Source organism: Protobothrops mucrosquamatus, unplaced genomic scaffold (genome assembly GCF_001527695.2).
Source record: "Protobothrops mucrosquamatus isolate PMUCROS unplaced genomic scaffold, P.Mucros_1.0 scaffold533, whole genome shotgun sequence".
Taxonomy (NCBI): Eukaryota; Metazoa; Chordata; class Lepidosauria; order Squamata; family Viperidae; genus Protobothrops; species Protobothrops mucrosquamatus.
Window position 1 is genome coordinate 716,603 of NW_015386840.1, and position 16,078 is coordinate 732,680.

At 40.0% G+C, this 16,078-nt stretch overlaps 1 protein-coding gene across 1 annotated transcript in view; it reads left to right on the forward strand.

The window, feature by feature from the left end:
* Positions 1-5,309: 5,309 nt before the first annotated feature.
* RANBP3L (RAN binding protein 3 like) overlaps positions 5,310-16,078 on the forward strand; it is a gene marked incomplete at its 3' end in the record, with an annotated part of 32,709 nt that continues 21,940 nt past the window's right edge. The window contains exon 1 of the mRNA XM_029284328.1: positions 5,310-5,385. Coding sequence (XP_029140161.1) covers positions 5,310-5,385 — 76 coding nt within the window. The remainder of the gene's footprint in view (positions 5,386-16,078) is intronic.

The window sequence follows — 16,078 nt, forward strand, 5'->3', positions numbered from 1 at the left end:
TAGCCTGCAATATTGCATTCTAACCACTGTGCCTACCTAGCAGTTCCAAAGCATACAAATGTAAGTAGATAAATAGGTACCATTTTGGTAAGAAGGTAACAGCATTCTGTGCCCCTTGGCTTATAATCACGGAAGTATCTTCAGCCAATGCTGATTCCCTTAGCTAAGAAAAGATATGAGCACTGCCCCCTAGAGTTGGACATGACTGGACAGGGGAAACCTTTACCTTTATTTTTTGAAAACTAAGAGATTCTGGAACAAAATGTTCATTTGAACCCGTTTATTTTGGCTTTCCTATTATTATACCCTGCACCAGAGTCCATTTTAACTGCCACTGGCAGTTAATTATTTATAAGATGTAAGAAGAAAACTCAGTAGAACCAGTTTGGTCTAATACAGGGGTGTCAAACTGCCGGCCCATGGGCCGGGTGCGTCAAGGCAAAACCACACTCACCCCATTGCCGGCAATGGAAAAAAAAGTCACGATACATCGTGACACATCACGTGACGTTGCTAGTTTGACACTCCTGGTCTAGTGGTTAAGGCACCACTAGTGCTGCCTTAGGCATGAAAGCCGAATGGGTAACTTTGGGCCAGTCTCCCTCAGCTCATGATGCCAATTCCTGCCACAATCAACAGATCAACACTGAGTTGATCTAAAGAAAAAAAGTGGACACTGCACTTGCAAGAGAATGGTAGGCGGGGAAAAAATGTAAGAAGAAATTACTCTGTTAAAATTATACAACATGCTTTCAAAACAACCTGAGAAAAAAACAATGTGGAATTTGGTTACAATAGATAACCTTTGCCCTGTCTTTTTCCTATATGGGGATCCTTTTTCATACTTCACAAAATAAGATCAACATTGATAAAATGAAATAAAGTCCTTCTAGTTTACTTTTAATAGTGCAACAAGTTGGATTCAAGTGGGAAGGTAGCTGATTTGGTAATGACACCACCGTACACATATTTTTTAATTTTTGTTTTGCTCCAGCATGGTCGAGATTTCCTTGATCACTCTAGCCAGATTATATGTTAATTCTCTAGGAGACCCTTTGAGTTTCTGCTTGCTTGCTTCAGTCTTCAGTTTCACAGGAGATTGATCATTATGATTTGGAATTCTTATTAAAATAAGAACTCCAAGAAACGTGAAAGAAACCTTCTTTTTATTTTGCAAACTTGCTCAGCTACACTGAGCAAACGTGGAAACAAGAGTATCCTTCATCATATATAAGTGAACCTCACTGGCTCGGATTAAAGAGTAATGAATATGGTGTTGAAAATCAGATACTTAATTGGCATTTCTAAAATCTTCATGCTTAGGCAGCCCAGCTCTTTCTTATGCAGGGCATTTTTTCTCATAGAACGCCCAGAACGGAGTTCCGGCACCTTTTTTGGATGGAACCTTGTAGGGTAGGCAAGGCGGGTTGTATGACGTGTGTGAGTTCCGGCACCTTTTTTTTATATATATAGAAAAAAAGCACTGTTCTTATGAATCTCTAATCTCAAACCAATATTGAAAATAATTTTAATTTAACTTCTTGCCATAAGATTGCTATGACTTCAGCGTCACCTAAGTTTTACCATAATTATATTAATCATTATTTTTAAGGTTGCCATTTTTTTCTGAGGACTGTTAGTATTTTGTTTCCCCCTTTGGGCCCAAGGGTATGGCATAAGATATACCATAATGCTAGCAGAGGATAGTATTTCATGCATCTGATACAAGACATGGCAGACTGCCTCAATGAACTCGGCTATGTATGAACAAAGCTGTTCCAAGTATAGGACACTTTTGAAACTTCAAAAGGAACCTCCCACTTGAACTTAACCACAGTTGACAGATACGGGACCACTTGCAAGGTCTGCTTTCATAATCCCATTAACTGCTAATTAGGTTAGTTTTAACTATGGCTCAGTGTTCTAACAAGAATCTCAACCCAAGGGTCTAACCAAAACTTACTTCCTCCCCTAGCCTACCTCCTACCTCAAGAAGAGTAATTGATGGTTACCCCACCAATGTTCTGATACCATATGCCATGTAATGGTATAATGTTTGGTGGGATGAAAAGGAAACAGATCTAGAGGAATCTGGAAGGCCCTTCCCTTGATTTATCGCACACAAAGCAATAAGGACACCACCATATAGGTCATCATCATCAGTAATCAGTAAATAATCATCAGTAATTCAAGGGTAGCATTTTTTTTGTTAGGATAGCTTTCTTCTGACTTCAGATAAATGGATGTCATTTCAACTGGCTAGTCCAAGGTTGCTTGGGGGGGGAGGGTGGAATCTAGTTTGTTAACTAAAAGAAAAGTTAGGTGAAGCATCGCTATGTTAATACAGACTTTCCAGTAACACTCTTAGCTGAAAACTGTCTAACTTAAGTTTACACCTATTCAAAGATTCTGAGACAATTTCAAACCAACTTACTGTATTTCTCATGATGTCAGTAGTGGTGGAGAGCTGAGCTGATTTATTTCTGTCTACAGTGTAGTTGAAACTACTGTGAAACAATGGTAGCTGGGGTTTATTTATTTATTAAATTTATATGGCTGTCCACCAAGGGAAATCATCAAAACAATTAAAAAACAAAAATTAGAATATTTCGGACATGTGATGCGACACCCAGAAAAATATGGCATACTCCATTTAATCCTCCAGGGAAAGATTGAAGGCAAACGAGGTCCAGGCAGAAGAAGAACATCGTGGCTTCAAAATCTAAGGGATTGGTTTGGACAAAACTCAGCAGCACTTTTTCGTGCGGCTGCTGATAAAAACAGGATCGCCAACATGATTGCCAATGTCCGATAACAGATATGGCACAAAAAGAAGAAGAAGTCCACTCACTGAGTGTCTAACATCCAGTTAAAAACAAAAGGTCACAAGAACAAATATAAAAACACTTCATCCATTCCTATATCTAGACAAATGTGTATGTATACCTTTAAGTGTGGATTCCTGGCGACTGCCTTGACTAGTCACTGCAGCTTTCTTGGCAAGATTTTCAGAAGTGGTTTGCCACTGCCTGTTTCCTAGGGCTGAGAGAGAGTAACTAATCCAAGCTCACCCAGCTGGCTTTGTGCCTAGGACAGAGCTAGAACCTCATATAGTCAGTTTACAGGGGGCTTATTTAGGTGCATGCATGCATGCATGCATGTGTGTATACACATACACTTAAACAAGCCACCTGAATACGACTCCCCTAACATCCTCCCTGAGGTAAACACCAAATCTTCAGTGCTATCTAGAGGTCAGTTGCAATGGCAGAAAAAGCAGGCCTCCTCAGATCCACCACATTATGTTATTTAACACAGGGGTCTCCAACCTGTGGGCCGCAGCCCGGTACTGGGAATGGCTGGCGAGTGCGTGCACAAGTGCACGCATCCCCCACTCGCACTAGTGGCCCCATTTGCGCATGCGCGGGAGTGCTAGAACCACTGCCAGTGTCACGCAGTCACTAGTGGCCCGTTTGCGGGTGCTAGTGGCCTGCTTGCATGGGTGCATAGGCACGTGCGCCAGCACTGCCGCGGGTGTGCACAGTCCACTTGCGCACGTGCATGGATCCTGGTGCCGTCACCATGCACGTGCCCATTTGTGCATGCGCGTGGACACACACACACATTTCTCTACTCCTCCCTTTCCTTCCGAGCCACCAAGCCAGAAAGGTTGGGGAACTCTGATTTGACAGACAGGAGCTGGAGCATGCCTATTCTGTCAGAACTTATAGGGCAGGCCAAAATAATTGGACATAGGTGACCTACCGATCACCTGGCCCTGTGCTATGAAGGACTTCATAGATAAATAACCAGCATCTTGAATTGCATCTGGAAGCCTTTTGGAAGCTAGTGTAGCTTCCAAAATAGTGGTGCTATCAAGGTGTGTCCATCAATATCTGTGTTATCTGGTTTAGGAGGCAGTTGCAGCTTCAGAGTAGACTTCAGGAGTAGCTCTATCGTACAGCATGTCATAATCCAGGCAAGAGACATGAGTGACCACAAGCAGGGCCTCCCAATCCAGGAATGTGCACAGTTGGCCAAAGATGCAGTTGTGTAAAGGATCCCCTAGCCATGTCTAACACCTGCTCTTTGGGCAGGAGCCGAAAGTCTAGGAGCAATCCAGGCTGCATACCAACTCCATGGGTGGGGTGGGGGGTTTCTACTCCATGCAGGACGGACTGCAGAAAATAAATCAAACCTTGGAATCCTTAAAACCCCCAGCCATGTGATTTTAATAAGGTTGAGCCTAGTCCTGTTCTTCTTCATCCACACCCCTACATCCTAAGAAAAAAATATATGGATAGCATCACAGCACAAGGGTTAAACTTAAAGAGTTACTTTTTTTTGTTAACGAGAACTTATTTCTTCCACTCTTAACAGTTATGGCAGCATAAATGCACACTACTGATCAGATCATCCCTTTCCAATTTAAGAAATTATTTTGCTTTAGTAAATCCAAGGAAGATACTTGCAGGGGTTCTCAACCTTGGCAACTTTAAGACTTGTGGACTTCAACTCCCAGAATTCCTCAGCCAGCAAAGCTGGCTGAGGAATTCTGGGAGTTGAAGTCCACAAGTCTTAAAGTTGCCAAGGTTGAGAACCCCTGTCAGAGAAACACATGCTGTCATAAATTTGTCAAAAGCTTCAGATTAGAGAAGCATAGCTGTTTCTGTACAAAAATCTTGCTTCCAACTCATCTGCGGGGAACATGAAACTTACTATCTCAGATTCCTGTTAATAAATCCCACGGAAAAAAAACCCCGAAACATTATTCATTGGCTGTTGTTCCCTCTGTATGTTAATCTGGATTAATTTACATAACCCCGCCCAGAGTCCTGCCTCTCTTAAGTGCCTCTCCAGTGTGAACTGTCAGGAAAGGGTTTCGTTTCTCCGAAGCTGCTACAGGGTTTTTCTTTCTGGTCTTAGAACGTGCATTTTTATGCATTTTCAATTCGGGAGAAACTGCTTTGGGCTTCTGAAAAAAAAAATTGTGGCGAGACTAAATACGAAGTGGAGTAAGGTAACATTTTCCCTGCTCTCAGGACGTCTTTGTAACTGCTGTTATTGCTCATGAAGAGTCTGCACAGAGGAAGAGAAAGAAGTATTAATATTGCAGGATCCCGTTGTATGTTTTGATAGCTCTATGGATCTTGGTTATGAGAATCCAGCAAACCACTGCTAGCAAAGTAAATGAGGTGCTTTCAGTTCTAAGAGTTTTCTGCACAAGAAGTACCTCTTCTTTGTCTATTAGCTTTGAACATCAAATGAAGGACACACCTCATTTCATAAAAAGAAGAAGCACGTGGACCATGGACCAAACTGGAAGCCCCCGAACTGACATCTATGTGTTCCACAGCTTTGGCTGCAACAGACACAAAGATGAAGGTAAATCCATTGTTTCCTGAAGTTAATATGATTGTTATGAAAGCAAACTTTTTAAAAAAAAATATTCCGGGTGAATCCAGAGTTATTTTACTACTTTAAGCCAATTTCCAGCCCATGTCAGGCTGATTAAATGTCCCTAAAAAAATAATAATCTGTGTCTTAATTTTTCCAAGGCCCTAAAGCTTCTTCCTGGATTTGGTTTAACAATCCCCATTACACTTTTGGGAGAGAGAAAAACCCCCAAGATTAAAATCAATAGAGTTCTTGGGATTTCTTTTAAATCATAGAATCCTTCTTTATTTTAAAGAAAAAAAGAACTGAATGTGTCCTCAACCCTATTTCCATTGATCAGTTTTTCTTGGAAAAATACTTTCTGATGAAGTTACAGGGGTTGTGAGAAATTCAAGACAAAAATCTGCAGGACAGTTGAGGTGGGATGTTTTTGTCATAAGCATATTTTATGTACACACAGAACACTGCAAATGCAAGTTGCTAAGATATGGGGCATTGCTTGCTAATGTTTGGATGGCAGTGTCTTGAAGAAGACCTATGGATAATTGAAGATGAACTGTAATAATCTGGAAGATGCTAGGGTAGGGATACCTCTGTTACCATGGCTATTCTGTCATAAATTCTGCGATGAAAAATTCACCTGGAGTAGAATTTTGTCCCATCCCTGGTCAAGAATTTTGTCTGCAAATCAAATAGTAAGTAAAGGTAATTACACAGGAATATTCATAATAAACTCTCTGGAAATAGGTACCCATTACAAACCATGACGATGCCACAAACATAATTACATTAGGTGTTCCCTTGTAATGGACTGTGTGGATGACATTGGGGAACAAGTGGATGAGATGCTGTGTAGGAAACACTCAGACAAGAGAAGCAGAAATCCCCAATAGCTTAACAGTCAGAGACAGAAACTTAGGAAGACTCTTCTCTAATGGATCAATTAAAAGTGATAGTGGGAGGTTTGTCCTTTCAGACTTGAAAAATTCTGCTAATGTAGCCTTACAATAAAGTAGAATTAATTCATCTAGTCATGTTTCCTGTCTGGTTTACTTGGACATCCCCCCAGGTACTTTTGTATCCATACTAAATATAATAATAGGATCGCAGTAACAGCATATTCCAGGTGCCCTTCCCCTATACTTTCCAGATGTTCTGAAATGCAATGTCAGTGACGGACATCCAAACGGATAATAGCATAATCCATTCAGAGTCTTCCGTTCCATACTGGAATTGTAATCTTGAGCATCTGCAAGGCACCAAGCTCTGTTTTTGATAAATCAATTTCTTAAGGATTGTTCACCAAGACTATAGAACTATATTCAACAGTCTTAAAACCCTCCAAAAATATATTTTGAATTACCCAAAGGGCATCGGGAAATAACAATGATCAGTGTATAATGCTTCATAAAATATTGAGAAATCTAACCTCAGAAGTTCGCCATCTAGTGGCATGTATTAAAAATTAAAGAAAGACAACAATATTGCATATGTTTTAAGATGGTTTTCTTTTTGGGTAGAAATATTAAGGTTTTATATTGTGAGTATATATTTATAAAGTGAATTCCAGACATGGCATTACTCAGAGTAGACTCGCTGAAATTCCTGGGATTTAATTCAAGTGGTATTTCAATAATGTAGACTGAGGTCAGATTCACTGTAATCTAATTGGAGGGTGGCGGTAGCACGGGGGGGGGGGACAGTACGACCTTGAATATAAAAATGGGAGGTGTCTACTTGCGCTAAAGCATATTTTAGTAGAAGAAATATTGAACATACAGTATGTTATTTTATTTTATTGATTTCTATATTTATTATTGTGTTTTAGATGCTGCTCTATTCTCAAATGTCAATAATAATAGTAGTAGTAGTAGTAGTAGTAGTAGTAGTAGTAGTAGTAGTAGTAGTAGTTGGAAGGGACCTTGGAGGTCATCGGGTTCCAACCCCCTGCTCAGGCAGGAACCCTACACCATTTCAGACAAATGGCTGTCCAGTCTCTTCTTAAAAACTTCCAGTGTTGGAGCATTCACCGCTTCTGGAGGCAGGTTGTTCCACTGGTTAATTGTTCTAACTGTCAGGAAATTTCTCCTTAGTTCTAGGTTGCTTCTCTCCTTGATTAGTTTCCACCCATTGCTTCTTGTCCTGCCTTCAGGCGCCTTGGAGAATAGCTTGACTCCCTCTTCTTTGTGGCAGCCCCTGAGATATTGGAACACTGCTATCATGTCCCCCCTCATCCTTCTCTTCATTAAACTAGACATACCCAATTTCAGCAACTGTTCCTTATATACTTTAGCCTCCAGTCCCCTAATCATCTTTGTTGCTCTTCTCTGTACTCTTTCTAGAGTCTCAGCATCTTTTTTACATCGTGGTGACCAAAACTGGATGCAGTATTCCAAGTGTGGTCTTATCAAGGCATTGTAAAGTGGTATTGATACTTCACGTAATCTTGATTCTAACCCTCTGTTAATGCAGCACCTGACAAAAATAAAGTTTTAAAACTTCTGAATAGTGATAAATAATATATATTACAGTATCCCCACCCTCCTCCCAAAGTTGAGCAAATTTTCTTTAACTTTTATAATGGCAAACATGAGTTACCGAAGGCTGGGGGCCTCAACCCCCGGTCTGTGGACCGGCACTGGGCCGCGGCATGCCAGAAACCAGTCTGCACAAACAAGCAAAGCCCCATCCGCGGGGTGCAGGCAGTACATGAAATCACGCCCTGTCCGGTCCGTGGAAAAACCTCTCTCCATGGAACCGGTACCTGGTGCCCAAAAGATTGGGGACCTCTGACCTAAGGGACCGTCTTTTTCCAAGAATATCTACCTGTGCAATTCAGTCCATCAGACTAGGCATACAGTGTTGGCTGCTGGGGACTAGAAGATGGGTCTGCTCTGCTGTAGCCCCTATTTTGTAGAATCTTCTCCCTTCAGAGATTAGAATAGCTCAAACCATATTGACCTTTCAGAAGGCTTTAAAAACTTGACCGTATACCCTACCTCTTGCCTGTGCAAGAGTGGTAAAATATCCCATGATTGCTCAGGGTTGGATGTGTCAAAATCCTATCCAATTTGATGATTTGGGGTATTAATATGAAGAGGTAAGGGAGGAATGCTTAGATTTTCTACAAGGTTTTCTCACTGTACTCAGTGCCTTAAACCTGCCCCAAGTAGAATTCTCTTAATGGTTCAATTTTCTTCTTATTACCAGTCATTGCAATCAGTTAAAGGTTGTAGGTGTTTTGAATATTTGTGGTCACACTAACTCATATATTTAAAACATGCATTGCCCTTCTTTCCAAGAGTGGGGGCAATGCATATATTTTTATAATTACATCTAAGGAAGAGGTTAGCTTGAGATTGCCCAAATGGAGTTTTAGACCTGAGTGATTTTGATGATTATCCACATCACAGGTGAGCAACCCAAAACTATCAAACCTCATGTAGTCCATGAAATTTAGTTGTTACAGACAGTGGACACCCCTCAAATTGCCTTACTGGATTTTAGAGGCATGGTTGCCTAAAATTAGTAGCGCGATCCTTGGTATGTTGAGTCAAAAAGTATACAAAAATTGCAGTACAACCCCAACAAATAAATTAAAAAAAAACACCAAATCCAACTGTTTGGAAAAAAATTAAAAATATGATCTCCCTTTCATAACTAGCATAACCTCAACAATCTGAAATCAGTTCAAATTGTTGAACCCTCCATTATGATGCCTTCCCCTTTTCTCCTGCATAAAGTTTGTCTTAGTCTGTGCCATATTTTAATACATTCTTGAAATTCTGCTTGGTGTCATTGGGATGACTATAAGATTTTAGCACTTCCCAGTCTTCATCGTTTGCTGAAGCTTGGCACCGGTAGCATTGTAACAAAATACAGAATAACAGAGTTGGAAGGGACCTTGGAGGTCTTCTAGTCCAACCTCCTTCTCAAGCAGGAGACCCTGTACCATTACAGACAAATTGCTACAATGGCAATTCTGGGAGGGCACTAGGTTGCCAAAATGTGGCCATAAAGCAGTTTCTCTTTTTAGAACCTATTAACACTCTCCTTTATTCCATATCAACTCCATGGCTGTAGTGAGTCTCCCAATTTTTGATTTAGCACAGTATTCTTTAAATGAATATGGATGATGCAATCAACAGCATATTCACACCTCAGTGAGAAATAATACCAAATTTAGTGAGTGATATTTCTTTGAAACACATTGTTCAAGTTTCGTCAGGGTTAGGCAAGCCCTGTTTTTAGCTCTGGGTTTCAGTGCTTCTTGGCAATAATATAGGTGTCAGGGGATCAAGCTAAGCATCTCCTATTTCACAAACTATTGACAAGTAGGGCACTGGTGGCATAGAAAAACCATTATAAGAACTGTTAAAGTGATTAGAGAACTTACAAAAGACTTCTATAGATTGATAAGTCATTACGTTGGATATGGAGTTCAGGTGGCTATAGTCCCAACAGTATAAATGATCAAGAAATTGTGGTCGACACATCAAAACGTTTCAGATTTAGAATAGGGATGGTTGAATCAGTTTTATTTGATTTCTGTTTTTTCCCTTCTGTTATGGTTTATTTCATTTTCTTTCCATATTAGCTTATATATTAAGACTGCAAAGAAAGTTTAATCTATTTGAGATACATACAATCATAGACAGATACATTCACATTCACAATTTTTTCACCAATGTAATACATTTTTGTTTGTACATTCCCCCATTTCTTTTTTTAAAAAACCACCAACCTCACTGCAAAATTTAGAAATTGCAAATATTACCATACTGTACACAACATTCAGAAAGCATAAATCTAGTAAATTCGCAGTAAAATATGAACCAAGCCAACTGGATATTATCTACTGTATACAGAGTACAATTTTCTCTCTTGAAGAATGAGTCAGTCTATTTCCAGCCTATATCAGATTCCCACCTACTTATTAGTAAGTCCATTTAATTTATTTTTTTAGAAAAAAATTGCACCCAAAGTTGTATGTTTAATGAATATTTAAAAATATGTTTCAAAATAATTGAAATTAAATTGTATTTCATTTTAATTCCAAACTTAAATTATTTAAAGTATTTATTTCCAAAATATGCTAAGGCTACAGCCTTAAGATCTCTGGGAGGAAAGCCTTGACCTCAAAAATTATAAGATTTTGGGATTTACCCTTCTGTGTTTACGATGAGGACTCCAAACTGAGAATTTGTTTCTGTCTTCTTCCCAGAAGTGGATAATTAGCTTCCAAGCTATTCTAATGTATAACTTTTCTTCCATTTGTGTCAATGGACCAGGGATTATTTTCACCCAATGAAGCAAACATGGATCCTTTCTCATTCCAGCTCCAAATGGCAGCTTGTTTGTCTTTAACCAGACTCAATGGGGCAATTGTTCCATGGAGGAAAACATACTTAGCCATATCCTTATAAAGCTAAAAAATGCCAGTGTTTAAATGTGTTAAAATAGCTAAAGAAAGTTGCTTGATGGGCCTCTTTTGGGCAGAGTGTACTACAACCAGGGAAATAAATGTGGGAGAAGGAAAAAGATGTAAGTTGTGCCCAGCTTCAGTTATGCATAACAGAAAGGGACAAACTGATTTCTGCTCTAGTCCCAGAGTGTTCTGTACATACCTAAAAAGCAAGGAGAAAAATGAGAGGCTCGGTCTGTAGTCATTATTTATGAAGCTGGCAGACATATTTATTGCCCAGTCTTCTCTTGGCAGAAAGGACTGGATTATTCCTGTTCTGCCAGCCAGAAGCAGCACACTTGGCAGGCTTCGGTAGTGACTTGTCCAGCAATTTCTGAGTCACAACAAGGACTGAGCTGCCTCAGACCAGCACAACTTAGTTATAACTAGTTCCTGCCACATCAGCTGGACAGAGCATGTAACCTGCTATAGTTTCTGAAGAGGATAGGCAGGGAAGAGGGGAGAGGCTTAGGTTATTCCACTCTTCCTCTGCCTATGCTTCTCCATGCATCCTCCCCTACAAAAAAATCTCCAGGATGCCATCAGAATAACAGAATAACAGAATTGGAGGGGACCTTGAAGGTCTTCTATTCCAACCTCCTGCTCAGGCAGGAAACGCTTTACAATTTCAGATGAATGGTTATCCAATCTCTTCTTAAAAGCCTCCAGTGTTGGAGCATCGACAACTTCTGGAGGCAAGCTATTCCACTGGTTAATTGTTCTCACTGCTGGGAAATTTCTCCTTAGTTCTAGATTGCTTCTGTCCTTGATTAGTTTCCATCCATTGCTTCTTGTCCTGCCTTCAGGTGCTTTGGAGAATAGGTTGACCTCCCTCTTCTTTATGGCAGCCCCTTAGATATTGGTATCATGTCACCCCTAATCCTTCTTTTCATTGAACTTTGTTGTTGTTGTTAATTGCGAAGTTGTGTCCGACCCACCGCGACCCCATGGACAACGTTCCTCCAGGTCTTCCTGTCCTCTACCATCTTCTGGAGTCCATTTAAGTTTACACCTACTGCTTCAGTGACTCCATCCAGCCACCTCATTCTCTGTCGTCCCCTTCTTCTATTGCCCTCAATCTTTCCCAGCATTAGGCCCTTCTCCAGTGAGTCCTTCTTCATTAAACTAGACATACCCAATTCCTGCAACCTTTCTTCATATGTTCTAGCTTTCAGTCCCCTAATCATCATTGTTGCTCTTCTCTACACTCTTTCTAAAGTCTCAACATCTTTTTTACATCATGGCGACCAAAACTGGATGCAGTATTCCAAGTGTGGCCTTATCAAGGCATTATAAAGTAGTATTAACACTTCACGTGATCTTGATTCTGTCCCTCTATTAATGCAGCCTAGGACTGCATTGGCTTTTTTGGCAGCTGCAGCACACTGCTGGCTCATATTCAAATGATCATCCACTAGAATTCCAAAATCCCTCTTGCAGTTACTACTGTTGAGTCAAGTACCACCTATTTTACACTTGTGCATTTGGTTTTTCTTACCTAAACGTTTTTCTTACTTTTCTCTTCATTCATTATGATGCCAGTGGAGACTTTTAGATGAAACTTGCAGATGCTGCTGCCTCAAATACAGAGTTGTGAAAAGTTTCAAACCATGTGGTTTTGCTTTGGAACTTCCCTATTTTTGCACCCCCATTGTGACACAATAGCTACACAATGACTTTGGGCTGGATATTTAAGAACAGCTCTTGGATAACTGTATGTTGGAATGACCTTGGGAGGTGGGAGGAAAAGAGTCCCAGACTAGAAAACAGTGAGATAAGAGGCAGCTGAGCCCACAGAAGCAATGAAGCTAGGTTAAATGACTCAGAAGGGTGCCTCCCTAGTTTCTTGGACTGTAAAGGCGAAGGAGAAAAGATCTGCAAAACTTTTAGATCTGCAAAATTCTCTTAAAGTAATATAACTTTATAATAAATTTAAAGTTAAGATGTCTGGGTGTATTTCTTGTCTGGAATACTTTGCAAGGCTGACATCATGTGAGAATGTGCTCATTTGCAGAGACCACTAACTGCTACCTTTAATCAGGCCAATAATAGTCTACTCTAGATCATCAACAAGCTCATATTCCTAGAAGGACATTACTCACTTCTACATACATCTACCCATCCCCGATCAAATTGCTTTCCTTCTTACATCTCTTGCATTAAGGTTACTTCAAGATGATCAGTTTTTTTTTAACACTGAATTCTTTGGAATATGTTTTAAGACAGAACTGTGATTGATCTGGCCTATTTTCATGTTCATGCATTTCAAAATATTGTGTGCACAAGATTTTTTTTAATGTTTGCAAGCACACAGAGCTTACAAAGAACTAATGGCCAATCAGCAACTGTCTGACTTGAGCAGTAGTTGAGCACAAGAACTGATTAATATTTACTATTGTCCACATGTGCTTTCTATCATTGTTGTGAACTGCTTGTCATTTCTGCAGTAGCCCTTGTTGCTTGAAACAGGATTTCTTCGTAAGAAGGGAAGTTATGATTGGAACAGGAGAATCCAAGAAATCTTATATTCATAAGGATCCATTCAAGGTTTTTAAGAAAAGACTGGACAGCCACTTGTCTGAAATGATATAGGGTCTCCTGCTTGAGCAGGGGGCTGGACTAGAAGACCTCCAAGGTCCCTTCCAGCTCTATTCTGATAATAATAATAACAACCTCTGAGCAGGGGGCATAGCCAGTTTGGTCTAGTGGTTAGGGCAGCAGGCTAGAAGCCAGGAGACTGTGAATTTTCATCCCATTTTAATCATGAAAACCACCTGGGTGACCTTAGGCTAGTCACTTCCTCTCAGCCTAACCCAGAACCCAGGGTTGTTGTTGTAGGGAAAATAGGAGGAATGAATATTCAGTTTATTTGCCATCTTAAGTTATTTATGAAAATAATGAACAAACGAATGAATGAAGAAGCTCAATCCTTTGCTGGAAGTGCACCCTGTCTGGAAAAGCCCTTAGTGATGTTTACATTTCTCTCCTTGCATTTTTTTTCTGAAATAAAATGCTTCTCTAGAATTCAAAGCATGGGTCATGTTTTCTACAGTAAAGAATAAACTCCCTCAAATTTGAGTTCAATTAACTCTGAAGAAGCTTAACTGCTTCTCCCTAAAATAAGAAGTGCTGTGGGGTTTTATTATGCCAATTGCCAACAGCTCCCAAGCCCAGCCTTTGGAGTTTCTTCTGCTCAGCAATAATCCTTCAAATTTCACACTCTTTTCCCCCCAACTTCTTACTGAAGTGCTAGTTGCAAATGAGAGACAGGCAGAAAGAGAGCCACAGACACCCAATCCAACCATCCCATGCCAGTAGTAGCCATTCAATTAGGTGGGAATAATGCACAGGAAGATCTGGGCTATTTAAATATGAGCTAGAGAAGAATTGGAGGAATGTAATGCTTACTAATAATTAGAAATGAATATGATGAATTCTGAAACTGCATTTATGAACAAGGTTCTCACCAACTCTTTAGTTTTGCATGCCAACAATACAAAGTAAGCTTACAGAAAACCATTGTAAGCTGTTCTACGGGTCAGAATAGTTGTTCCTTGAATTTAAGATGTACAGAACCATTTGTTCCCAATGAATGGGTGTGCAAGTGCCAGAAATGATCTTCACTGAAAAGGTTTTTATATATAAAAAAACCTTTTGGAGCTAATGTAGGAACTATATAGTTCTGAAGAGTAGAGTAGAGTAGAGTAGAGTAGAGTAGGGTGGAGGGGAGAAGAGCAGAGCAGAGCAGAGCAGAGTAGAGTAGAGTAGGGGAGGGGAGGGGAGGGGAGGGGAGGGTGGAGGGGAGAAGAGCAGAGAAGAGAAGAGAAGAGAAGAGAAGAGAAGAAAGAAGAGAAGTTCTCAAGTCTATATTTTTCTACTAATGCTGCTAAGAGGCTGAAAGAGTTGACTGAGGAGAAATGCTTGCTGTTCACACATTAAGGCAAATCCTGTTTGTACTTCTGAATCAATTTTGTCCAAAATTAATCTCTCCTGTTGAGAAGGTACACAAACATTGATATCTAACTGAGAATAAGGTAGGAAAATTACATTAAAGAAACTGCTGTCCAAAAGACATATGTGCAGCTAAGTTGTACAGATAAGGAAAAAAAGTGTAAAAAATATGTAAAATTATTTTTAAAAATTGTTGCTTGTCAAACAGATTCAGAGGAGCAAGATGTATATTTGGAACAACAAGAATCCATGGGAACTGAAATAAACAATTTCATCACCAGTGTTGATTCTCTCTCCAAATCCTTCCTGGTCTAGTAGTTCCCCCCCCCCTTCACCCAAGCTGAAAAATGAGAAAGAAGGCTGATGGGAGAGGAAATGACTGAGGGAATGGATATTTGCAGGAAAGACAAGTGCTTAGTGAGAGATCCATCAAGAACATGTTAAGTACATTTCTCTGATGAAGTTGATTTTCTTATGGTTTTTTTTTCCATGGGCAACTGGAATCTTCCCATTTAATAAAAGATGGATGGAATTCTGGCCATCCATGTCTAAATGAGTCAAAGTCATAAGTAACATGGAAATATAGATACACTATCATGGTTCCGACAGATGAAACTTTTCAAAAGAACTTTGAGGCATTGTTTACCTTAAAGAATCTTTTATTCAAGAAGCAAAGTATCGGCACTACATAGTTGAAACCAAAAATTAAATTCCCCTCCTCTGGGTACAAAGTAGCAAAGCACAATTCCCTCCTCCAATAAACTGTCATAAATCACATTCCCCAATTAGCTTGAAGCGTGGGCATTCTCCCCAGCTCTCCAGCCCGCCAAAACTCTATCAACTCTGGGCCCAATGACCTTGGGTTCCCATGGCTGAGTTATTATTGTTATGACTAGCTGGACTCTCATCCACATTCCCCCTCCCAGCATCAACTAACTCTAAAAGCAAAAGAGGAAAATGGCTGCATTTCTATCTGTTGTCAAAGCAAGAACATCCGATGTTAGCAGCATTGACATACACCTTTAATGATGTATCAGGCCAGAGGTTCTCAAATTGTGGGATGTTGCAAGCAATTTGGAGGAGTTGCAAATACTTTGGGAGGTCACATTTTTTTTAAACCCAATCAGATTTGCATAGGAAATGTGGGAGCCCCCTCTAACATTCTGATTTTATATGCACAAACCATAGAGCAAAATTTAAGGCAGTGGTTCTCAACCTTTTTAATGCCGCGACCCCAACCGGTCGTAAGTCGAGGACTAAACCGGT